This window comes from Podarcis liolepis (genome assembly GCF_965112155.1).
Source record: "Podarcis liolepis genome assembly, chromosome: 3".
NCBI lineage: Eukaryota > Metazoa > Chordata > Lepidosauria > Squamata > Lacertidae > Podarcis > Podarcis liolepis.
Genome location: NC_139557.1, coordinates 125,583,268 through 125,608,028, shown reverse-complemented (window position 1 = coordinate 125,608,028; position 24,761 = coordinate 125,583,268). Strand labels below are relative to the sequence as shown.

At 55.5% G+C, this 24,761-nt stretch overlaps 1 protein-coding gene and 1 long non-coding RNA gene across 4 annotated transcripts; one reads left to right on the top strand and one right to left on the bottom strand.

Moving 5' to 3' along the window:
- The first annotated feature begins 1,034 nt into the window (after positions 1–1,034).
- Positions 1,035–22,271, top strand: NRBP1 (nuclear receptor binding protein 1). 3 transcript variants are annotated; one of them, XM_083494464.1, is made up of 19 exons: positions 1,103–1,175; positions 1,341–1,618; positions 8,156–8,278; positions 8,542–8,643; positions 8,728–8,817; positions 9,080–9,120; positions 9,450–9,544; positions 14,093–14,206; positions 17,347–17,430; positions 18,367–18,425; positions 18,767–18,865; positions 18,957–19,089; positions 20,217–20,319; positions 20,486–20,536; positions 20,695–20,830; positions 20,914–20,967; positions 21,078–21,141; positions 21,240–21,295; positions 21,386–22,271. In XM_083494464.1, the coding sequence occupies exons 2-19, from the start codon at positions 1,364–1,366 to the stop codon at positions 21,482–21,484; spliced, it is 1,758 nt and encodes a 585-aa protein (XP_083350590.1). In that variant the 5' UTR covers positions 1,103–1,175; positions 1,341–1,363; the 3' UTR covers positions 21,485–22,271. The 3 variants fall into 3 exon arrangements, with proteins under 3 accessions (XP_083350592.1, XP_083350590.1, XP_083350591.1); XM_083494465.1 differs by lacking the exon at positions 14,093–14,206 and adding an exon at positions 13,304–13,327; XM_083494466.1 differs by lacking the exon at positions 14,093–14,206 and having other exon boundaries at positions 1,035–1,175.
- LOC310702875 lies at positions 21,834–24,689 on the bottom strand. The gene is made up of 2 exons (XR_014523733.1): positions 24,492–24,689; positions 21,834–23,773 (listed from the first exon to the last, which is right to left on the bottom strand). It is a non-coding gene; the product is annotated as an uncharacterized lncRNA (long non-coding RNA).
- Between the last annotated feature and the right edge of the window lie 72 nt (positions 24,690–24,761).

Genomic DNA, 24,761 nt, shown 5'->3' with positions numbered 1-24,761 from the left:
AATTCCAGCCTCCAGGGCCTGGTGAGCTGCACCCAAGGGTGCTGAAGAAACTTGCAGGTGTAATCTCAGAGCATCTGCCTTAGCACCTTGGAGAACAGGTGAGGTCCCTGGAGGTGGGCAAATGTCCCCATCTTCAAAAAGGGGGAGAAGATCCAGGCAACTACCGACCACTCAGCTTGATACCAGGAAGGGTCCTAGAACAGGTAAAGAAACCGTTGATTTGTGAGCCTGGAGAAGATTGAGAGGTGATGTCAGTAATCTTCAAATCTGCCTCTGAGGGTGGCTGATTCTCCTTGCTTGTAGGTTTTTAAGTAGATGTTGGGTGGTCATCTGCCATGGATTTTTCATTTGATTCCAACTCTTATGGAAATATAATGACATATCACTATCAATGCACAGGGATAGTAATGTACAGTAGTAGGAGCCCTTTTGCAAATGACCATGGCGACATCTCAGTTAAAATGGTAACAAAGTAGCTAGATGTGCCTATTTATAGCAGATGCTTTCACTTAGCTCCGTTTTATCAAGGAATCCATCCATTTATTGATGAAATGTCACTTTTTACCCGTAAAACCTGAGCTGAAATAGTATGGAGAGCAAGATGTTCTTGATAAAACCTTTCCCAAGAGCCTGGCTGAGTCCTTTCTGCTAATCCCACAGATCCTATAAACAGATAAAGCACCCTGAGACCCGCGGGTAGAGGGCAAGAGCTACAGTCTATTATGATGATGATTATTATTTGCTTGAGACGCGGGGTCCTCGCCAAGGAAAGCCCTTCGTGCGCCGCTCCCGCTTGACAGGAGCCCTGCAAGCCCGTTTCCCCAGTGGGATGGACAGCTGAGAGGCCTCATCCCGCCCCGCCCGGCCCGCGGGCGCCTCCCGTGGAAGCTCTTCCCGGAGAGTCCGCACTGCGCACGCGCGCCGCCGCCCGGCCGGCCGGCGAGCTCCCTGCCCCGCCCTCTCCCGCGGGCGCACGCGCACTCCGCTCCCCGCCAGCGTCGACGTCTCGTCACGGCGGAGCCAGTCCGGCGGCCAATCCGAAGGCGCTCCGCGGCTGGGCTCGCCCCTTCATTGGTCGGCGCCGGGTCCCGGCCCGCCTCCGCAGCGCGTGAGGCGGCGCGCGGCTCCGTCTGCTGCCCGTTGGCCCTCGCGAGCTGGAGCCCGGCCCGCGCCCGGTGAGTGGGGTCCGGGGGAGGGGGCGGGGCGGGGGGGTCAGGCCCGGGAGGGGGGGAGCCCCAGTCCCGCCCCGCCCCTTCCCGGGGGCCCAGGCCCCGCCCTCCCGCCCAGGCCTCGCCCCCCCGCCCCTCCGGCGCCTCATTTCCCGCCCTCCCTCCCTGCAGGTCGCCCCTCTCGGTTCCCGGCGATGTCCGAAGGCGAAGCCAAGCAGGCCGGACACAACAGCGGAGGAGGAGGCGGAGGCGGAGGCGGCTCCGACCCGAAGGCCGAGGCGGCGGCGCCTGGAGCGGCGGGGCCCGGGATGACCTCGCTGTCCCCTCCGCTGGCGGCGGCCTCGGCGGCGGCGGCGGCGCAGGAGGAGGAAGAGGAGGAGGAGAGCGAGGACGAGTCGGAGATCCTGGAGGAGTCGCCGTGCGGGAGGTGGCAGAAGCGCCGCGAGGAGGTGGGAGCGCGGAGCTGAGCCCCGGGAGCCTCCCCAGCGCGGCTCCCGAAAGGCCCCGGGAGGAGGAGGAGGAGGAAGAAGCGGCCCTTGCCCTGTCGGGGAGCCCGGGAGCCACCCCAGGAGGCGCTCCCGGAAGCTTCAGGGACGGGGATCTTTCCCAGCCCGCCCTGGAGATCTGGGGAGCGGAGCTGGAGCCCTGGGGCTCCTTGCCCACCAGCTGGGGCTTTTCCCCGGGCAGGGGACCCTTCCCTCCTTGGGAGAGAGGCAGCGGACTCTCCTTCCCGGGGGGCTTTTCAGCAGAGCTCGGATGGCCAGCTGTCAGGGGTGTTTGAGTTGAGATGCCTGCATTGGGGGGGCTGGACTAGATGACCCTCAGGGTCCCTTCCAACTCCACGATTCTAGTCTTCTTTGCTCCTGGGCCTCCTTGCTTCCCAAGTTTTCAGTAGTTGTGGACTTGCAGGGGGGGCAGAGCAGTTTCCTGCAAGGTAGGACTCTGCTCTGTGATTCTCTTAAGTCGGGCCTCTGTGTTTGTAGCACAAAGAAAGGATGGCATTATTATTGATTTATATACCATTTAATGCTTGGATGGCTTCTGAGTGACTGATGAAATTTACTGCTGAACATAGAGAGGATCTAGGTGTCTTAACTGATCATCATAAAAGGACCTGGAAGAAACCAGCAGCTCATCCAGTCCAGCAGCTGCCCCCCCCCCCCAGGGCCAACCAGATGCCCCAGTGGGAAGCCCACAAGCAGGACCTGAGGGGGGGAGGTAGAACATAGTGGGTGGTGTTACGGAAATTACGGGGGGGGCAGTGGAAAGAGCTGCATATGCTTAGGGGATAAAGAGATGATGGTGATCTTCTGTTGGGCAGAAGATGGAGCAGACACCTGCTCTGTGGCTCTGGAGGTCAGGACAAGAAGCAATGCATGGGAATTGCAGGAGGGAAACAGATTCTTATTTCAACATTAGTAGTTCCCAAGTGGAGGAGCTGCTTGGCAGTGGAACAGAGGCGCCGTGGGGGGGTGGGGGGGCTGGAGGCACCTGGACCACCATCCATCAGGGATGCAGTGAGCAGGGGTTGCGCAAGATGGCCTTCAGGGTCCATTCCAGCTCTGATAATATTGGTTGATTTGTAAAAATATTTATAAACCACCAGTTCATAATCATATCATAGCAGAGTAGGATGAAATAATTAAAGCACCATAAAAATTATAACTACCAAATCAATATTTTCAGCAAGCGACAAAATATTGGAATTTTATAAGAGTATTTTGTCAAAGGTTCCTTGCCTGCTTCATGTTTGTGTTGCTTCTTGGGGAGGGCGTGTCAGGCTGTTTGCAGACGAAGGGTCTCTAGAGATGAGTCTGTCTTCTATTTCAGCCTCTGTTCTCTATTGATGCATCATCCTTTATTTTATACCCAGTTCAGCATTCTCCTGCTTTCTTTCAAGGTGGCTGTGGGCTTTTTCCCCAGGTGGGATATAACGACAGTAGAGATGGACAAGTGACACGACAAGTAAATCTTACGTAAGATTATGAATGTAAGCGCATAAGGAAGCATTCAGTATTTGGTATTAGAAACTGAATGCCGATCTCAGTGTTATGTGCAGATTTAGATCAGAGTTGCTTATGAATAAAAGAGCTCAATAAAAATTAGCAGTTGCAGGTCTGGCCAGCTGAAACTCAAGCTAGAGCTTAAAATAAACAGAATTTCAAGGTCTGGGCCAATCCAAGTTTTTACCTGGCACCAAAGCGAGAATAAAGACTACCGCAGGCAATCCTTTCTGGGGAAAAGAATTCTGAGAGAAGTGGTGGCTCTGAGGCTCAACTTACTGGTCAGGCAGGTTTATGTAGGAAAGATTAGGGGCTACAACTCCCCTTAGCACCAGCCAGCCAGGTCAAGGGACGGGGAGTTGCTCTGCAGGTACTGTGGAACTCTCACCTCCTGCCATCCGCCCCACAACACCTGGAAGGCCACAGGTTCCCCAGCCCTGCTGTAGGTGTCGCGGTTCAAAACTGTTTAGAACATTTATAAGCTAAAAGTAACACCTTCAAATGTGCTCGGATTAGAACCAGGATTTGTACGCATGTAGCTCCTGGTGATATTCTCCATCCATCATCCCTTTTAACAATTCTGATGCTATATTCTGCAGTCCCTCAACTTCCTGAGCAATGTTCTAAGACAGTCTTGTACACAGCTGTGGTCTAAACCACTGGGCCTCTTGGGCTTGCTGATCAGAAGGTTGGCAGTTGGAATCCGTGCGACGGGGTGAGCTCCTGTCTCTTGTCCCAGCTCCTGCCATTTTAGCGGTTCAAAGGCACACCACGCAAGTAAATAAATAAATAGGTACGGCTGTAGTGGGAAGGTAAACGGCGTTTTGGTGTGCTCTGGTTTCCATCATGGTGTCCCATTGCACCAGAAGCAGTTTGGTCCTTCTGGCCACATGACCTGGAAAGCTGTCTGTGGACAAAGGCCGGTTCCCTCGGCCTGAAAGCAGAGATGATTGCCTCACCCCATGGTTGTCTTTGGCTGGACTTAACCGCCCAGGGGTCCTTTATCTTTACCTTATACAGAGCTCTTTTCTCTCTTCCCCTGAAGCTGGGCACGGCCAGGTGGTGCTCAGTGTGTGTGTGCATTTAATTCCAGTCACCCACCCAGTACTTCTCTCTTCAAGGAACATGGCACTGTTGTCTTCAGGGACTTTATCCCATTTCCATAGGTTGCCTGTGTGAGCTGTCCTTTCCCCAACCAGAGGAATGCCGGAACATACCGGAAACTCCTGTTTGGGTGATGGCTTTAGTAGGCATTGGTAGCAATGGCACCAGCTGCGCCTAGAAGCTTTGGGAGCCCTGACTTGTGGGTGCAAAGGTGCTTTGCCGTTTCAGGTTGTGGTGCCACACTCGGCTTCCATGCCCTTTCAGGAATTGAAAGGCTTGAAAGCTACGGCTGCCTCCTGCTTCCTTGGCTCATGTTCCAGGAGAGGGTCCTCTCCCCAGGCCCCTGGGTGCCAGAAGATGTTCCTTGCTTGGAAGGGACTTGTTGCTCACCCAGAGGCTGAATCGTCCCTTGGAAGATGGAAGGGGGGGGCTTGGGAGGAGGTTGAGCGCACAGTTCACCTTTTTGTGCCGGCTGGCTGAGGCTGAGAGTGGCAGGATGGTGACTATTTGACCAGCCAAGGCTGACTGACTGCTGGTCTTGGGGGGCAGCTGACATGCCTGCTTTGCACAGGGTATTCCTGGGGCTATCCTGGCTGTCTTGTGGGCTGGAGCCTTTGATGGAAAAGCCTCCCCTCCCAGGGAGCAGTTCAAAATGTGATCAGAATCTCCAGACAGACTGGTCATCGCTAGCCTGGCCTGACTCCTCTTTGGCCTCTGTCAGAGTTGGTCCCGAAGCTGGAAGTGAAGAGCAGGGCGAGCGGTTTGAGGGCCTGAGACCAACACAGGAGGCCTTGTTTGGCTTCCAAGGGGCTGTGCCTCTGGGTGGGGGAAGTGTGTGTGTCCGGAGAAGAGGCGCCTTGGAGGGAGAACAAGGTGGGAAGGAATTTGGCCAGACTCTCCTGGAAGCCTTGTCTGATGAGCCTTTTTGGGGTGCAAAGCGGCCTGGGAGCTTCCGTGGCCATGGGCTTGGGTTGCCCTCCTCCCCTTCCTTTCCCCAAATAGATCTGCCTGCCAGCAGCCCTGAGTCTGGGGGCCTTTTTTGCTTGGCTGCAGTTTGGCCCTCCCTCTTCTTGCAGCTGTTCTCATTCATTGTTCCTTTGCCCCTCCCTCCTTGGCTGGGCTGGGGGGGGGCGTGTTGCTAGACATCTCTGGGCAGATGGTGAGGAGCTTGCCTACCAGCCCTTTCCTACTCTGTGTCACTCCTTGGGCTGACTCACTGTGGCTTGACCTGGTGAGGACTCCAGGAAGTGGCTGTGCCCCAGAAGAGGGTTGGGCCCTGGGGAGGAATGTGGCCCTGATGCAAGGCAGGCTGCTGCGTCATATCTGTTGCAAGCTGGGGCAGGGAGGAAGCCTGGCTGGCTGGGCAGGGGCAAGGGGAGCAGGCCTGAAAAAGAGGCAACGTGGGCCCCAGAGGCAGGGGGTGCTCTGGCCTCCTGAATAGAAGGACCAGGGGAAAGATCCCTGCCCTCTTCTGCAACATCAGGAAGGAGGTGTCTCTCCTGCCACTGCGCCACTCTGGTGAGGGATGGGGAAAGCCCACCCAGGGAAAGTGTCTCTGCGCAAGGCTCCCGGCTGCGGAGGCAGCAAGAGGGCCAGGGGCCTTTCTGCACACTGGCCAGGCCAGCTTGTTCCAGGTGTGGGTCCAGCCAAGCCTTGGGTGCCCCCACCCCCTGGCAGCCAGAGGCAGCTCTTGCCTTCTGCAGAGGAGGGGGCAAGAGGAGGAGGAATCCTGGCCCATTCTTGCTCCCTTGCCTCTCCCCTGCTTGGGGAAGGGACCAGCATGGTGGCCTGAGGCCCTTGCTCTTGGCATTGCTGCTTTTGCTGGTTTCTCCCACGCCACAGGGCCAGGGGAGACGGCAGGGGGCAGGCCCATCAGAGGGAAGCCCACCTTTCAAGGGATCCATGGGCACTGTAGACCTTTCAGCCAAGCATCTGTCCTAGCAGAGCTGGGGAAAATTCTTGCAGTGTGAATTGTTCAGGCCAGAAGAACAAGAGGAATGACTTCCACAAAGCCTGGCCTTCCAGTCTTCTTGATTTGTTTCTCTTCAAACGTGTATATCTACCTTTTTTGGCTGGGGGGCCATATTGGCCCAACCCGCTGGGGGAACAAGTGCCCACAAACTTTTTGTTATCATAGTATCGTAACTTGATAGTTTTTGTTGTTTTTTTAAGTGTTGCAGGGAGACAAAAGCTCTGGCATCATGCCATCACAACCGGGGGGACCCATGGGAGGGGGGGTTGTTATCAGAGTTATGGTTAATTGAGGCGTGGCAGGCTTTGTGGTCCCCAAGGATCTGCATTGGGCTTAGTACTGTTTAAAATTATTCTGAATTTTCCAGCTTTTTGCCATTATTTTATCATCAGCATCGGCATCAATTCAACTTACATCCCATTCTTTCTCTCAAAGGTGCCCAGGGTGGCAAACACATCAATAGCAATATCATTTAATTTAATTTAGTTTAAAACAATTAAATCATCCCCCCCAACAGGGATTTCAGGAAGAGCATTTCAGCCATCAAATGCTCGGGGAAGCAGGAATGTTTTTACTTTCCTCCAGAGAGTCAGTGGTGAGGGAGGCAGTCTCCATAAATGACCCATAGTTGCTCATGGTGGTGAAATTCCAAGCATGTTGTGAAGAGTACCAAAAGTCTCTTCCTGTACCCTAGTGTCAGAACATGTCAGGGAAGCTTTTACTGTTTGATGTTTTACTGTGTTTTTAATATTCTCTTGAGAGCCGGCCAGAGTGGCTAGGGCAACCCAGTCAGATGAGTGGCATATAAATAATGAAATGAAATAAAGTAATAAAAATAAAATAAAAGAACACCCCCCCTCCTATGGGAACCCTGCAAGCGGGGCCTGAGCACAAGACCCGTCTCTTCCGTCAGAAAGCTCTTCCTGGTGTTGACTTGGCATCTCCTTTCTTGAAACTCGACTCCACTGGTTCAAGTCCTTCCCTCCAGAGCAGGAGAAAACAAGCTCCTTCCCTCTCCCATGGGACAGCCCTTCAGATAGTTGAATATGGCTTTTGTATCTCCTCTCAGTCTCCTCTTTTCCAAGGTAAACATACCCAGTTACCTCCACCATTCCTCATAAGGCTTGGTTTCCAGACCCTGGATTATCTTGGTTTGGATATTTAGTCAACCATGGTTTTCGTAGAATCATAGAACTGTAGCGTTGGAAGGGACCCCAAGGGTCATCTAGTCCAACTCCTTGCAATGCAGGAATCCCCTTTAGCATTATGCCATTCACTTTCTTATTTCCCAGAGTCCTTACTCCTTTCTATTCTGCTCTGGGCAAGATTTCTGTTCTCTGAATGAAGGCACCCTCTGTCATTAAATCTCTCTGCTGGACTGGTGGGGGAGCATTTCCTAATCAGTGGTCTACATTCTAGCTGAGCTGTCATCATGGTGTTAAATAGCCACTGAGCACCTTGGGGAAACTTCATCGTCTCAGTTCTTAGCTGATCCCCACATTTTTAGGTTTCCCCCTTTCAAACTGTCTTGTGCTGACTTGGCAACCTTCTAGTCGTCTCTTGAAATTGATAAATGTCAATGAGATTGAGATCTTGCCCCAGATCCTGGGCATCACTCAGGATAAAGCCCAGGCAACCACCCCCTCCAGTTGGTTCCAGGACTGACTTTCTCAGCCGCCATCATTTAGGGTACGAGAGCTTTTTGACTCTTTGTGACATGAATCTCTGCTGTGATTTTCAGAGCAGCAAGACTGACTTGTCAGGAAGAGGTCTTGGAGCAAATCTTTCTGGGCTGCTCCTGTCCTCAGGAGTTTCCTGACTCAGGCGTGGGGGTCTCCGCAGGCACTAGCTCCTCGTCTCCACAGCTCCCTGAATCACTGCTTTTATTTTTGCCCCTCTCCATGCAGGTGAATCAGCGCAATGTTCCTGGGATTGACAGTGCTTACCTGGCAATGGACACAGAAGAAGGGGTGGAAGTGGTTTGGAATGAGGTCCAGTTCTCGGAGCGCAAGAATTTTAAGCTTCAGGAGGTTGGTGAGCCTGGGATGGGAAGGATGGGGAGTAGGTGGGCATCGTGCTCAGGACGCCTGGGAGGTAGTGGCATAAATCCCAGCAGTGCAGAACCCTGTGGGAAGACTGGCTGGCCTCCTGGGGGGGGGGCTGGCTGCTGCCTGGCCAGCCCTTGGGGGTTCTCTCCCAGCACTGCACTCGTCTCTCCACGGCTGTGAGGCTGGGGTAAGCAATGGGCTCTCCTCTTGCTGGGGTCTGGCATTCCTCTGCTTTGTCCCTCCAGGAGAAGGTCAAAGCTGTCTTTGACAACCTGATCCAGCTAGAACACCTCAACATTGTGAAGTTCCACAAGTACTGGGCAGATGTGAAGGAGAACAAGGCCAGGGTAAGTGGGGTCCCCCCCCCCAACGTCTTCCTGATGGGCTTGTGGAGAAGCAGCAGCAGTTGGTGACTTCCTTCTCCTTCCCAGGTGATCTTCATCACTGAGTACATGTCCTCTGGCAGCCTGAAGCAGTTTCTGAAGAAGACGAAGAAGAACCACAAAACTATGAATGAAAAGGTGACCCTCACTTCTTTCTCCTCCCTCCTCCCTCTGCTCCTGGGTCCCAGGCCTCCTGCCTTTGAGCACAGAGAAGCAGCTTCCTTTGGCCAACCCAGAGCCCCAGAAGGACAGGAGGCTGGGGAGGAACCAGGAAGTGTCTGGCCTGTTCCTTCTGAGTGGCATGGAGGGAAGCAAGGAAATAAGGAAAGTATTTGCCTGTTGCAGTCAAGCTGCCTGTTGTGGGTGTTGCTTAGAGCCTCTTCCTTTTATCTGTCTCTAGGCCTGGAAGCGCTGGTGCACCCAGATCCTGTCTGCTCTCAGGTACATGCTTTGAATCCCTCGAAGGCTTTGGGAGCCTGGCGGCGCATGCCCCCTTTGGTTCTTCCGAGGCCAGGGTGGAGAGCGGTTGCTTCCGGCTCCCTCTGGCAGTTGTGGCAGGACTTGGCTTGCCGCTTTGCCAGCCCGCCTGCCTGCCTCCTTCTCAAGCTGACTGAGGGTAGAAGAGTGGTGGCTGTTGCTCTCTTGGGGAGTCCCTGGCAGCCTCAGGCACAAGGCCTTGGTTTTGCCCCTGTGAACGTGGCCTTTTGTTGGGGGCGGTGAGTGCTGGTGCCAGCCTCTTGGGCCCACCATTCCTTGTGTTGCCGTTCCAGTTACCTTCACTCCTGCGATCCCCCCATCATTCACGGAAACTTGACTTGTGACACCATCTTCATCCAGCACAATGGGCTGATCAAGATCGGGTCAGGTAAGCCTCTCCTTCAGAGCCACAAGCCAGTGATCTCAAGAGTCACTGGAAAGGGAAGGAGCTCCCCAGAAGGCCCAGGGGCTTGGTGGGCTCCTGCTGCCCTGCTCACCTGGGGTTCTGAGCCTCAGCTGGTGCCTCTCTCTGTAGCCTTCATTGCTGACTTCTGGAAACCTCCTGGAGAACTCTGCCACCTGGATACGTGTGGCCCTGAGCAGCTAGTGCTGCTGCTGCCGCCGCCGCCGCTGCCACCACCTTCTCAGGCTTCCCAGCCCCCAGCTTCCTCCCACCCCACGCTCTGTGCCTGGACAGGCTGCCCAGACCATGGGTGCCTGCGTCCCTCCAGGGCATGGGGCAGGAAACTGCTTCCAGGTGGCCTTTGGTCCCTCCTTCCTCTTCTTGCTGCTTCCCTGCCAGCCAGGCAGCCGGGGCTTTGAGGAAAGGGAAGGGCAGCTGGAGTGCTTTGCCGAGCTGTCTTTTGGGCACCCCCAGCCCCCGAGAGCTCTGAGGAGGAAATGGGAGAGCTCCCCTTGGGCTTTTCCTGGGTATCTCCCACTTCTGGGACATCTCTGGATTCTCTTGAGAGCTCCTGGGACAGACTAGCCAGAACCCTCTTGTTGCCAAGGGCAGTGAGGTTGGCTTTCCTGGCAGAAGACAAGGGCTGGGTCTGCAATTTCCTGGGCACTAGGAGAGACCTGTGGCAGTTAAATGGGTAGGAAACCCATCACAGTGTAGAGCTGCCAAGGGATGCAAGTGTGTGTGTGTGTGTGTGTGTGTGTGTGTGTGTGTGGTGCATGGCAATGGACTGCTGGCCTCTGTGGTTTCAAGTCCTAAAACTCCTTTGAGAACAAAGCCCTTCAAAGGTGCCTGCAGTTCAGGGGCAGCCAAAATGTCACCTGGCTGAGTGCAGAGTCTGGGAAACTGCCTCTGAGGGTGGAGATTCTCTTCTGGACTTTGAAGGGCCTGTCCCACCACCACCCTGTGTGACTTTGCCTTTTCCTGCCCCCCCCCCCGAAAAAAGGAGTTCAGGGTGGTTGGGGTTTTTCCCAATGGAGTTTTGCATCACCCTTTTCTGTAAACGGCCCTGGGAATTTTTGTTGAAGAGCAGCATAGACCTTTCTAAAATAAACAAAGGTGACCTCCCTGCTTTCCCCTTTTCTCCTCACAACAGCCCTGCGAGGGTTCTGCCTAGACTCATGTCCCTCCCCTTGTCACAGTGAGTTCCATATGTTGCGAGGCAGGGAAGGGTCCAGAGACCTGCCCCCAGTGATGCTTTTGCCAAGGCTGAGGAAGACCAGCCCTCCCGGTGGAACAAACTGCAAGATTGACTGGCCTGCTTGCTCTGCGCTTGGGATGCCTTTGGCTGAGTGGTGGGCAGAGAGTTTTGTGGGGGTGCCAAGGGGTGCCCAGTCTTCCCTGCTGCTGCTGCTGCTGCTGCTGCGCCTGCAGGGCCATCGCTTGGAGCCACTCGTCTCAGGATTCTGCCCCAGCGTAGAACAGACTTCAGAACCTTCTGGAGTCTTGGCCAAATTTTGAGCAGAGGTTCTCCCCCCCCCCCCTTCAAGAAAATAATGTGTGTTCAAGTTTTCAAGAATTGCAAAGACCACCACAGGGCAAAGAGCTCACAATAGTACCACCCTCTTTTTTGCATTGTACAAGTTTGGGTCTACGGTATTTCATCCAGACCAGACCAGCCATAAGGAGCTGTGGGCCAGTGACATCTTCTGGCCATCTCTAGTGGAAGAAACCCTCGCTGCTTCCAAGAGAAGAGCCTTTCCTGGCATGCTATGGGGTGAGAGAGAGCACGGATGAGGCCCCTGAGGTGCTTGGACAGGGAACTCCCTCAGGCTAGAAGAGCCACGCTTGGGATTGGGGAACTCCAGGGCGGTGGCGGCTGGCAACCTTGCACAATGCTCAGAATCCCCCCGGGCACCAGAGAGGGGTCTCTGCAGTTGGGCCAAGATGCTGCCACCTGCCCTGTGGCTCCGGATCATGGCAGAGCTTCCAGCCTGCCTCCACACGGGGACCAACGCCGCTTCTGCTTGACATCTCTGGTGGAGCTTATCTCACGGGTGTTCCTGAAGCAGCTGAGTCCAGGGGGTGAAGCACCTGCTCTTTCAAACTCTCTTGCTCTCCGGGACATGGCAAGGGGCAGCAAGTGCTGTGATTTAGGAAAGCTCCACGGCACCGTTTGCGCCTGCCTGTCGGGATCTTAGTAGCTGGTGTGGGAGGCCAGCAAATGCCCTTGGCTCTCCCCTCCGAGGCTCATTTGAGAAGAGGGAAGAGAAGGAAGCGCGGCTGTGGTGTGACTGGCATCTGTTGTGTGGATCTGGCCCTGCAGCAAACTCGGAGGCCTCCGCCTGCCCCATCCTCAACTGGTCCTGCTTCAGTCCCCACGGAACTGGGTGGCTCCTCTGGGTCCCACCTGCACCTGGGCATTGGCACGCTGGGCTGGGCACAGACGGCAGAGGGAGAGCCTCCCCCTCCTGCCCCTCGCCACCTTGGGCTTCCTGGCTGCCACTTCCCCACAACCTCTTGATGAGCCATTTTTGTACTTAGTGGGGAATTGAACGGGTGGTTGTCTTACGGGTTTGGTCAGCTGAAGCTGGGGGGGGGGGGGGAAATCAGGAGGTGGGCCAGTACTTTGTGCCGCCATTTCCCCTTCCCTTGGGCTGGGAAGAGCTTCAGGGCCTGCAGTGCTGCTTGGGAGGCTCTGCCTGGCTTTGCCACCTCCTCCCCTAAGTCTGGGAGCAAGTGGATGGAGGCTTGGTTGTGGTCGTGGGCCCAGCACCTGAACCCTGACCTTAGGATCCCCCCTCTGTCCTCCGCGTGCACCTTCTTCAGAGACATTTCTCTCTCCCTTCATGCCTCCCCCCAAAATCTGTTAAGATTCCCACCCCACCCCCCGAAGCCAAAAAATCTTTGGAAAACCCAGAGCCCTTTTCTGCCTCTTTCCCTGCCTGTTTTCTCTTCCCTCCATCTCCACTCCCAGCCCCATTGATAATTCAGGGGGGGGGGAGCTTCTTGCAGCCCCGGTGGCTGGCAGTTTTGTCCAGGAGGTTCCCACTGCTCAGCCCCACCTGAGGCTGCCTGTGAGGTGTGCAGAGGAGGCCCTGAAGCTGGGGGGGGGGGAGGTCAGGGGGGGCTAGTGAAAAGAGGGGAGGCTGCTGGACTCCTGGGCTGGAGAGGCCTCTGGGCTTGGCTTGGCACTCATGGCCTCCCTTCCTCTGGCAGCTGTGGAAGAGGAGCTGCCTTGGGGAGAGGACTTCAGGCCTCTGCTCCCCCATGACCCACTGGAAATCGGGGGGGGGGGTGCTTGGAGCTGACCTGGGGGCAAGGGAGATGGGAAGGCAGCAAGGATCCTGCACTACTAAATTGCGTGCCCTGGGGAGGGACTTCAAGAGAAGCCCTCCCCTTCCCCAGCAGTGCCTGGGCCCCTTCCCCACCCCACTCCCTTGGCAGGGAGTCTCTGGTCTGCTCCTGGGCCCACCAAAGGGGGTGGCTGAGCCAGAGGCAGCTCCTGGCCGTGCTGGCCTGGTCTCTGTCCTGGCCGGAGCAGGGAAGGGCCTTGTCCCAGGAGCCCCCCACCCTCCCTCGCCTTCCGCTGTGGCTGGGTAGGCAAGGACCGCCTCTCCCTGCCCGGTTGTGGCGGCCGTGGGCGCTGTGACTGCTGAGGTGAAGGGCTGACCCCTCGGCGCCCGCCATGCCTGGTTGTACTTCCTGCTTTTATGGGCTGCCTCTTTCTCTCTCTCTCGCCAACAGTCTTTCATAGGATTTTTGCTAATGGTGAGCAAATCTCTCTGCTCTGTGATGTGACTGTGACCTTTGGAGTATCTATCTATAGAGATATAGATACGAGAGCATCACTTTGTGTATTGGCCTCTATGACGCTCGCTTTCCTCCCGGTGAAGGCTGGCACCTGGGCTCTATGTAGCTCCACCCCAGTCCTGCCACCTGGTGGGGCTCCTCGGGGGTGGGGTGGGGGGGCTGCCTTTCTGCTGCATGCCTGCCTCCTGCATGTGTCCTGGGCTGCTTGTGCCTGTGCAGAAGCTGCCGCCGCCCTTGCAGCCTCCTCCTCCTCCTCCTCCTGCGCTCGTGGCCCTGGGGGGGGGGTCCTGCTTGCTGTTGGCTTGTGGCTTTGCTGCCTCCTCCAGCTCCCTGCGGCCGGCTGCTTGGCAGTGGGTCGGAGGCGTGTGGCGGAGCCTGACTCTTGGGAGCTGTGTGCCTGGTGTCGCCTGCGCAGGGGCCCGGAGGTGCTTGGGAGACCCTGGCGGAGCCTTGGAAGTGCCCAGGCCCTGCAGCTGCTCTGCTGCCGCCCCCTTTGGGGAGCTGCCTGCGCCTCCTGCCTTAGTGGTAGGGAGGTCTGCCTTGGGAAGGGCCTTCTCTTGCTTCCACTGCCAGCAAGGAGAAGACACAGGGCTGGCGGAGAAGGCCGGCAATGCCTGGTGCAAGACGAGCTGTGCCCTGCAGGCGGTGAGACGGGGGCCCTGGGGTGTCCTCCCCCCCCCCCCGGCATGGCCAAGGACTGAAAGAGCCCTTCGCTTTGGGCAGGCAAGAAATCCTTGGGCACCTTGGTCCAGGCGAGCTCAGTGGAGCGGAGCAGGTGGAAGCTGGACGGGAGCAGGGCCGAGAGGAGAGGTGGCGCTCGTGGCGCAGAGGCGGCAGGTAACGCGAGGAGGAGGAGGAGGGCGGCCAGGGCGCTGGCGCTGCTTGGGCTGCATGCAGGTGGCATGTCTTCTGTGGAAGGGAGCCTGGGCCGGGAGCAGAGCTCAGCTTTTCTCAGGGCCCCAGTCTCTGGGGTGGGTGAGTTTGGGTAGGGTGCTCAGTGAGTCTCAGGCGTGGCTGTGTCTCTTGGCGAGGTTTTCATGGGCTGTCAAAGGCCTTGCCCTGCCCAGAGGCAGAAGGAAGTCTGCAAAACCAAGGCCGCTTGCTTCCTGAGAGTACCACTGGACAGTGCATTTGATTTGGACACTTGAAGCACTAAGTCTGGCAAAGCCATGGCAGCTACATTGGAGGGACCTCTTTGGGGCTGGGGGCGCCTGCTATGCACCCCCCCCCCCAGTTCCTGGTGGGCCAGCCTTCCCCAGAAGACACTTTCCGGAGGAGCCAAGGTGGTGGTAGGGGGCTGGGTCTTCATCTGCCACACACACAGAGAGAGAACACTTTCAGGGAAGGGAAGCCCAAGCTTATTTGACTGCTTTAAGAAAGTGAAAAGCTTTGAGCTGGATCCCAAAGATAGTGGGCAGCAGGAAGATAGCTGCCAGCTGTGTTGGCAAAGGCTTGCCTGGGCAAAAGTGAGCCCAGCGCTCCAGGAAGCTGAAGGCCCTGCCGTTCTCCGCAAGAGGAAGGACAGAAGCTGCCCTCTTCCGAGTCGAGAGCCGCGTGGCCTTGTCTCTCTTGCCTGATGCCAGCAGCTCCGCCTTGCTTCGTTTGCCTGCCTGAGAGCCTCAACTGCAGGTGCTGCAACGTGAATGCCAGACTTTGTTCCTGAAAAGCATGTTCCCCAGCAGAAGGAAGCCTTTGAGCAAGTTTCCCATTTTTGGCATGAGGGATAAAAACACCTTTCTGTGACTAGAATACACTTGCTGTGTATGGAAACTCTGCAGACAGATGGGATTAGCACATGCAATTATATTTGGTGGCATATTTCTGAAATTTAAAATATAGGTACCTTACATTTATTCTGATCAGGACAAGTGTGCCTGAGCTTTTGCTGGTTGAGAGACTGGGGAGCGTCCAAACCATGGGTAGGCAAACTAAGGCCCAGGGGCTGGATCCGGCCCAATCGCCTTCTAAATCCAGCCCGCAGACGGTCCAGGAATCAGCATATTTTTACATGAGTAGAATGTGTCCTTTTATTTAAAATGCATCTCTGGGTTATTTGTGGGGCATAGGAATTCATTCATTCCCCCCTCCAAATATAGTCCGGCCCCCACAAGGTCTGAGGGACAGTGGACCAGCCCCCTGCTGGAAAAGTTTGCAGACCCCTGGTCCAAACCCTTGTGTACATGTCTGGCCCCCTGTGTAGAGGCTGAAATTAAAACTAACCAGGATGTCCGAACCCCTTACAGACACCACAGTTCTAACACCTGGTGGAAACCCAAGGAGGAGAGGCCAGGATATCGTTCCATGGGTCAGGAGTGGAGTGGGAGATTTGGCTTTGGGGGTCCCTGGGGGGACAGGGGAAGCAGCAGGACTGGGGAGTGCTTTTGTGGAGCTTTGGAGCAAAGTTTTAAGTAAAAGACAAAAGTAAAAGGCTGGGGCAGTGGCTGAGAGGGGAAGGTCCATTCTGTCTGCTAGGGTGAAAAGCACCATTTTAAGCTCAAGTCAGTCTTGAAAATGGAAAGCAGAGAACATGAATCCTGCCTTCCTGGCAGCGATCCAAGCGCAAAGAAAACGTTGAAGGGTGCCAGTCAGGAAGTGTTTGGCTTCAGTGTCTGGGAAATGACCTTTAAAACCACATCTGAATTGCGGGGGGTGGGTGGGTGGGTAAATTTGGGACTCTTCTAGCAGGCGCCTCTGGCCATTGAAACCACTAGGCTGGTAATTTGAGTTGCGTTGAGGTGGTCCTATGATGGTTTACTGCTTCCAGAAGGGAGTCTGGGCCACTTTTGGAGGACGGGGGAGCTTTGCAGCAACGGAGGTGGTGGCAGCAGCTCAGGGAGCTCCAGTTCCTGTCATGGAGTCTTTCTCTGCCTTTCCAGGCCAAAATTGAGCTTCCTTCTCATGTGCAGGCTACCAGGTCACAAGCTGGATTTTAGGGGTGCTTTGCTGCAGGCCATAGCTGGTGTAATCTTCCCTTCTAAGGCAGCAGCAGCAGCAGTTGTGTTAGAAAGCGGCTGGTACTGCGTCTGGCTTTGGGTGCCGAGGAGGAGGAGGAGGAGGAGGCCTGGTGCAGCTTCTGCCCCAGCGTCCATCTCCTCCTGCTCATCGCTACTACCCTCAGGGTGCCCACCAAGTCCTGCCCTCTGTGTGGATCCCTGCTTTGGGGCCTGGGTCTGCGGCACCCTTGGCTCCAGGGCCACTGCCCCCTCCCCTTGGCATTTCTAAGGCGACTGGGCCGTTGGGGTCTTTGCTCTTGGGCGGTGCCTCTTGAGTGAATGGATGGGGCAGCAGTGGAGGGGAGGCAGCCCTCTTTGGTGGGGAGACAGAGGCTGGGGCAAACCTGATCAAGTGGGAATCCCCCTCTCCATTGCTGGGCTTTCAGGAAAAGTCCGGAAGCCGGCCAGTGTGTGTGTGTGTCTGTGTGTGTGTGTGTGTGTGAGAGAGAGAGAGAGAGAGAGAGAGAGGAGGACTGTCTTGTCTGTACCCTTCCCTGTCATTCAGGTGTCTGTGGGTGGGTCAGTGTGGGTGTCTGTGGAACACCAGCTGCTGCTGCTGCTCAGGACCCCCCCCCCTTACTCTGCAGCCCCTTGTGCCTGCCTTAGTGCTGGTCCAGCTGACGCTTCTCTGCAGTGGAGACCCAGGAGCAGCAGACAGGACTCCCTCTGCCTTCTCCCTCCAGCAGTGCTGCCTTGCCCACCCCACCCCCTGGCTCCCAATGGGCTCATCTGCCTTCCCTGCTGGGGTTGCTTTGGCTGCTGGGGCTTGGAGCTCCCCCAGGAAAGATGGAAGATCTGGAGGAGCCCGTGGGCCTGCCCCCCCTTTGCTTCTGAGCTGCGCCTGCCCTTGTCTTGCGCTGGGACTGGACTGGGGGGGGCAGCAGCTGTGCCCGAATGCCCTCTGCCCGCCCCAGGAGAGCAATTTGGGAGGGAGGAGGAGGCTCAGCCCCTGATTCCTTGCTGTTTCCCCCCCCCCCCTTCCAGTGGCCCCAGACACCATCAACAACCACGTGAAGACGTGTCGTGAGGAGCAGAAGAACCTGCACTTCTTTGCCCCGGAGTATGGCGGTAAGAAAGGCGGGAGAGCGGCAGCTCATTGTTGGGGGGGAGGGGGGAGGGCTGAAGTGGCTCATCAGGGTTTCCATGTCTTGAGCCCCCCCCCCTCCATGTTTGGTTTCTGTTCAGAGTTTGCACACCAGCTACACTGGGTGGCTTAGATACCAGTCCAAGGCTAAATGGCCAGAGCATGACTCCTCCACCCTTCCTTTCTCTAAGGCAGTGCTTTTCAGCCGTGTTGTTGGACTACAACTCCCATCATCCCTGACCACTGGTCCTGCTAGCTAGGGACAATGGGAGTTGTAGTCCAACAACAGCTGGAGACCCACGGTTGAGAAATGCTGCTCTAAGGAACCTGTATGGGCAGAGGCGGCTATAAAGCTGAGGTTGCCTTCAGGAGCGTTGCCAGGAGTGTGAGCTTTTGCTCAGTGCGAGGTGTTGGTGGAGGAGCTGCAGGTTACATGCTGTGTGGTTCAGGGTCAAGTGCAAGTGGATTTCTCTTGTATCTTCACAAGGTCTCCTTCTAAGACCAGAAGAATGGTATTCTAGTAGGTTAGCTCATGTACCAGCCTCTCTTAAAGGTTCATGTAGCTGAGGTGTTTATGCTTGTCTTGTGCCATGAGACAATAAGCACTTTAAACTGAACTGAGTGGGAAAGGAGGTTTCTTAACTGGGAACTCTGGGAAAGACTGGCTACTGGAAAACAGGAAAACCCTGATACTCTGCTAGAAGACTCTCCTGGATTCTGGAGCTGTGCATACTCTGCTGTTTGCCCTGGTCAAAGGGGGGCGTAGTGTCAGCTACAAATGGTGGCTCCAAGTCTGAACAGGTTATGGGCCAATAACAACTGGTACCCCCCCCCCAACTTCCCAAGCCCGATGACTGAGTGGCTCTGAATGGCCATTGCCAGCCAGCCAGGGGGTCCTGATTCCTGGTTTTGTGTTCCAGAAGTTGCACATGTGACGACCGCGGTGGACATCTACTCCTTTGGGATGTGTGCACTGGAGGTAAGGCAAGGAGAGCTGTGAAGAGGGAGGGTTGGGGGGCATAGCTGCTTCCCCCCCAACCTCGAATCCTTATGGGAAGGGGCGGCTTGTTTGGCATCTCGACAGGGTGAGGAGTGCACAGTGCATCTCCTTCTGTCGTGGGGCGGGGGTGTCATTTGGTCTCTGAAACCTCCAGGAGCAGAGGAGAGAGAGACCCATTTGGAAAGGAGAGAGCCAGTCCCCTGTCTCTCCCTCGTTGTGTGTGATGGCAGCTGGTGGAGCCCTTTGGTTCCTCCGGGATTGCAGCATGCCAACTGTGGGGCTCAGCCCCCCACTGAGCTGTGCTTCTGCTGTCCCTGCAGATGGCGGTGCTGGAGATCCAGGGCAATGGCGAATCCTCTTACGTGCCCCAGGAAGCGATCAACAATGCCATCCAGTTGCTGGAGGATCCCTTGCAGCGGGTGAGGCGCCCCTCCCCTCCTCCCTCCCTCCCTCCTGGGACGGGCCCAAGTCTCGGCCTTCACGCCTTCTCCTTCCTTTCCCTCCTTCCAGGAGTTCATCCAAAAGTGCCTGGAGCTGCAGCCCAGCAAGCGACCCACGGCCCGCGAGCTCCTCTTCCACCAAGCCCTCTTTGAAGTGCCCTCTCTGAAGCTCCTGGCAGCCCACTGCATTGTGGGCCATCAGCGTGAGTGGAGACTGAGGGGGGGGTGCCCAGGGAAGTGGCTGGGGAGGCAGAGAGCAGAAGCAGCCCAGGGCACTGGGCAGAGCGGCCCTTGCTGGGTCTGGCCTGGAGCCTTTGGCCCTCGGTGCCTTCCCAGCCCCTGGAGAGCTCTTTGGGGCAGGGTGGAAGGCTGCTGGGGTCTGGGGCTTTCTCAGCCCCGAGGACCCTTTGAGCTGCTCTGACAGGGGGCCCTGGGTGGGTCCCCTCCTTCCATGCACCAGCCTGGCCCTCCGTTGGTGCTGTGACGTACATCTTGTGGTGCCGCATTCTGCCCCCACCCCCCACTCTGAAGGCAGGAAGTCCCTGGAGCACTTTCTGGCAGAACCTGCAGTTTCAGAAAGGGGCTTGGGGTGCCACAGGGGAAATAACTTCCCCTAGGATCCATTCGTCCCTCACCCCACTCTGGTTGCTTCTCTTCCTAGGGCTCCTCCTCCTCCTCATTTTCCCTAAGCTGAAAAGGCCCAATTATTTTCACATTCCGTTTTTAGAGAAGGTTCCCAGTATCTTGGTTGGCTTTTTTTACGCCCCTCTCCTGCCTCTATGGACAGGTGCTAGGATGTTGGCAATACGAAAATGCCTCGAACTTCAGTTGCTCTCATAACACACTCAGCCTGGCGTTTTTCTTCCTGCCATCACTCACTGAGCGTGTTTTCCGCTGCAGCCCAAAGGCCTCTCCCATTGGCCAGACCCTGTCAGTTCGGATCCCATGGGGCATCTGGGAAGTGTGGATGTTTCTGCCCCAGAGGCCACTTGCTGCACTCTGACTTCCACTGCACTTCTTTCAGCCAGTTTGGAGAGATCCTTTGGGGGCTCTTTTGATGGCTCAGATCATTTCTAGTCCAAGTCATAGAATTGGCCCCCGTACAGACCCTTGGACAGCCCCCTCCTGCCTTCCATCAACTGCGAGAACCGTCTGCACTTCCTGACCTCTGTTAACCCACCACCCGCCCTTCATAGGAGGCAAGGAGTGTCCTTTGCCTTCCTTGCAGAGGGCGAGGGGATGTTTGAATTGTAGGTGGGGAGGGGACCCTGAGGGTCATCTAGCCCAGCCCCCTGCAACGTTCCTGAAAGACTCCTTTGCCTCCTGACAGACATGATCCCAGAGAACGCCCTTGAAGAAATGACCAAGAACTTGGACATGAGTGCAGTGTTGGCTGAGATCAACCATGCTGACCGCGAGGGCGTCCGCATGATGTGAGGCTTCTCTGAGGGGCTGGGAATGTGGGGAGGGGGAGGGCAAGCAGTGGGTGTCCCTCTGGCCCCTCCCCAAGGAGGCCAGGGAGGGGAGCAGACACCAGAGAATTTGCATTCAGCATTGAGGTCCCCCTTTATCTAACTCTGTGCTTTCCCCACCGCACAGCTTCTCCCAGTCCCCAGCCCTGGAGCTAGACAAGTTTCTGGAGGATGTGAGGTGAGAATTTTCTCCCACCACCTTCTTGTGTGCCAGGGAGCCTCTCCTGGGCTGACCAGCCTGGACCCTTGCCTCCTTCCCTTCTCTTCCACCAAGTGGAAGGCCTGCAACTTTGCTGTCCACCTGGGGAACAGAGCCTGACCCCTCTCCCCCTCTAGGAACGGCATCTACCCCCTCACGGCCTTCGGCCTGCCCCGCCCTCATCAGCCGCAGCAGGAGGTGGTGACGTCTCCCATTGCGCCCCCATCGGTCAAGACGCCCACGCCAGAGCCTGCGGAAGTGGAAACCCGCAAGGTGAGTTGCCGGTCCTGGAGCCTGGCCAGCAGGCACCGCCAGGGCCTCCCCCCCCACTCACTGCCTCCCCTTGCCTCCCGCAGGTGGTCCTGATGCAATGCAACATCGAGTCAGTCGAGGAAGGGGTGAAGCACCATGTATGTACCAACCTGGGATGGGGGGGGGTGTCTCTTCTGCCCTACTTGAAGGGGCCTGGGTTGGCTGTGCGCCAGGGGCCAGGGACTGACTTTGGCTTCTCTCTGCCCAGTTGACGCTGCTGCTGAGGCTGGAAGACAAGCTGAACCGACACCTGAGCTGTGACCTGCTGCCCAGTAAGTTCTGCCCTCCCTCCCTCCCGGGCATTGCTGGGCAAGGGAAGCCCTCCTCCTCCTCCTGACTTTCGCTGCCTCTTCTTCTCCCCCTCTCCCAGGTGACAATATCCAGGAGCTGGCGGCCGAACTGGTCCAGCTGGGATTCATCAGTGAGGTAGGATCCTGCCCACTGGCAGGCTGGGTGGGCGGGCTCAGCCCATGAGTGGGGCTCTCACTGGCCTCTCCTTCCCTCTGCCCCTTGCAGGCTGACCAGAGCCGGCTGAGCTGTTTACTTGAAGAGGCCTTCAGCAAGTTCTTCTACTCGCGGAACGGAGCGCTGGCGGCCGTCACCGTCTCCTCCTAAGGGCTGCCCCCATGCCAGCAGTGCCCGGGCGCTGCCTCCGCAAAGGGCCCCCTCCCCCCGCCAGGACGCTGCTGCCACCGCTGCACAGAACCAGCTTGGCTGTGCCTCCTGCATGTGCCGCAGCCGCCAGGAGCCCTGCAGACAATCGCTGCCACCATCGGGAGGGGGGCAGGAGGGAGGGGGCAAGGCGGGGAAGGGGGGCTGTGTGCCTTGTCAGTATTATTTCCCCCCCGGGGCCAGTGGCCTCCCTCTCCCCCCGGCTCAACGCATGGAGTTTTGTTTTGTTTTGCTTGAATTGTACAGAGGGTTTTTTTTGCACAGCACAGAGATGTCTGTCTTGTTATTTAAGGGGGTGGGAGGGAGGGAGGGGGGAAGAAGAGTAAGGTTGGCTCCTCCCCCTGCCCCTTCCCCTCTCTCACATGCTTTCCAGCCCCACAGTCACCCCCTTCTCTGGCAGCCTCACCCTCCTCTGGGCGGCTCCTTTTCTCCCCCTTGCTTGGCTGCCCTTCTTGCCCTGGGTTGTGCAGCAGAGGCACCTCCTCCTGAGCCCTGGAGAAAGTGGGTGGGCAGGTGGGCACAGTGCCATGAATGTCGCAGGTGCAAGAGGCAGCCAGCAGCTGGCCAGACACCGCCCCCCCCCCAAGAGCTGGGTTCCCCTCCCTCCCCCCCTCCCCAACAGGGCTGGGGCCGGTTGCTCAGCGACGGGCACCCATTCCCATCTCCAGAGCTGAGGCTGCTCCAAGTGTTTGTTTCTGTTCCTATTTTTAATAAACTGTTTTGTAAATAAGCCACAGTGTCCTCATTGTCTCTGGTCTTTGAGGAGGGGACCAGCCCCCAAGGGGAGTCAGCTCCTGCCTGCAGAGGGGGTCTCTTCTTTCAAGGCCCCCTTTGAATACAGAGAGCTGCAGGGAGCAGCTTGCGCCTCATGCCTCTTCAGAGAAGTACTTGGGCTGGAGGAGCGGGGGGGGGGACCCCCAGCAGGCAGCGGAGGAGCCCTCCCTGGTGGACTCTTCTTCCCCTTTAAATGGAGGTCAGATGGTGATCTGTCAGGGATTCTTCAGCTGTGATTCCTGCACTGCAGGGGTTGGACTAGCTGAGCCTTAGGATCTTCCATCTCTATGAGCCCTTCTGCACTGAGGGCCAAATTCTCTCCTCCCCTTGTAGCCCTGGCAGCGGGGGGGGGGGGCAGCAAGTGTGCTGCTGTGTGGAGAAGAGAAAAACCGCTCCTTGAGGCTGCATCTCAGGCAGACAGATGTTAGTCCTGTAGAGGAGGAGGAGCTGCTGCTGCTGGAGTCCTGCATGTCTCTACTTTTTGAGCCCCCATTGGATGTTAAGGCCCCAAAGCCAGAGAGGAGGAGGCCTGGAAGCCTGGGCAGGCAGCTGGTGGGCTTCAGACATTCCCACTCGCCTTTTTGGCTGTTGCTGGCTAGAGAGCTTCTTCCACACAGTGACTGACACTGCCAGTGGCAAGGAGTTCCCTCGATAGGAGCCAGAAAAAAGTAATGCTGCATACATTTTTTTTTTTTAAATTATTAAAGCTTTTTTGATACAACAGGAGAAAGGGGGGGAGAAAGAAAAAAAGAGGGGGGGGGAGAATAAAACAAAAAGGGCTTCTGATTCTCCTGTCTGTTACATTAAAAAATTCAAAACATTCATTTCATGACAACATCCAACTACCATAAACCAGTATTTTTCCAGTCTTCAAACCCAGATGTGTTTTCCTTTTTACACAAAAAGTCCAAAAGGGGTTCCCAGTTAAGGATATTGATAAATGTCAGCAAGAGTTTGTCTCAAACATTTATCAACTTTGTCCAACAATTTCACCATCCATGACTCTATATAAAATAATGATAAATCTCTCCCTCTGCAGGTATAAGCATCTCTCCACTGTGAATATAATTTAATACATTATTGCATATCCATTGGTCCGCACCCAGTTCTGTCTCTTCAATTTCCACTTTGTATTTGCCGTGTTTTCCACCTTATCTAGTATTGACTCTTCCATTTATGTTTCCATTTTGCGTTTCTCCCAGTCTTTTCCAAAAAACAATGCCAGAGATTTAATAGCTTTACCTCCTGGGATCACTCCAAATCGTAGATAGAACTCTCTTCTCAGTTCCACTGATGTCAGATTATCCAGATATCTTTTCATTTATAACTTTTTGTTTTCCAGGATCCCAGCTTTATCATTTAGTGGTTCTTCCACTTCATCAGTTGCTCCTTCTACTTTTGCCACAGTTTAATCTCTCGGTCCTGCCAGTTTTTTGTTCTCTAGGCAGGTTTCCCAAACTTGGGTCTCCAGACCTTTTTATATATATATATAAATCTTTATTAAAAGTTTTCACAATATTACATAATGAAAAAGAAAAAAGACAAAATAAAAAACAGTTAAAAACAATTCCATCTTTTTGTCACTTATCTTTCATTTGCTTGTTTCCCGGATCTCCTCATACCTCCCTTTTTTGTATTCCAGTTCAATTTATTAGTTCAGCAATTCCTTTCCCTCCTTATTTTATCCTGATCTTTAATCTTAATATATTATAGCATTAAATTTTAAAAATCAATGTTAAAAATCAATTTTTTTCATATTCTTTTATACCATTACAGCTAGAAACCACTTAATTTCTATCCAACATCATTCTAACATTCATTAATTTTGCAATATTTCTGAAGATAGTCTTTAAATTTCTTCCAATCTTCTTCCACCAAACTCTTCTCCCTGGTCCTGGATTCTGCCAGTCATTTCTGCCAATTCCATGTAGTCCATCACCTTCATCTGCCATTCTTCCAGGGTGGGTAGTTCTTGTGTCTTCCAATACTTTGAGATAAGTATTCTTGCTGCTGTTGTGGCATACATAAAAAAAAAAATCTGTCTTTCTTTGGCACCAATTGGCCGACTATGCCCAGGAGAAAGGCCTCTGGCTTCTTCAAAAGGGTATGTTTAAATACCTTTTTCAGTTCATTCTATATTGTCTCCCAGAAAGCCTTAATCCTTGGGCACGTCCACCATGGGTCTCCAGATCTTTTTGGAATACAATTCTCGTCCGAAAAACACCTGCAGACCCCAGTTTGGGAAGCGCTGCTCCGGAGCTTCAAGCGGCTCTGGCCTAGTTCCCTTCCTCTCTTCCTTCCTCGTTCTGCAAAGAGGCGCCGAGGGGCCCCGCAAAAGGCCACCTTTTCCCAGGCGTCTTTGGGAATCTGCAGCGCATCGGTGGAGCGCCCGGCCCGGGCTCGCCCGCCCGCCCTCCTCCTGGCGCCCCTCGGCTGGCGCGAGCGG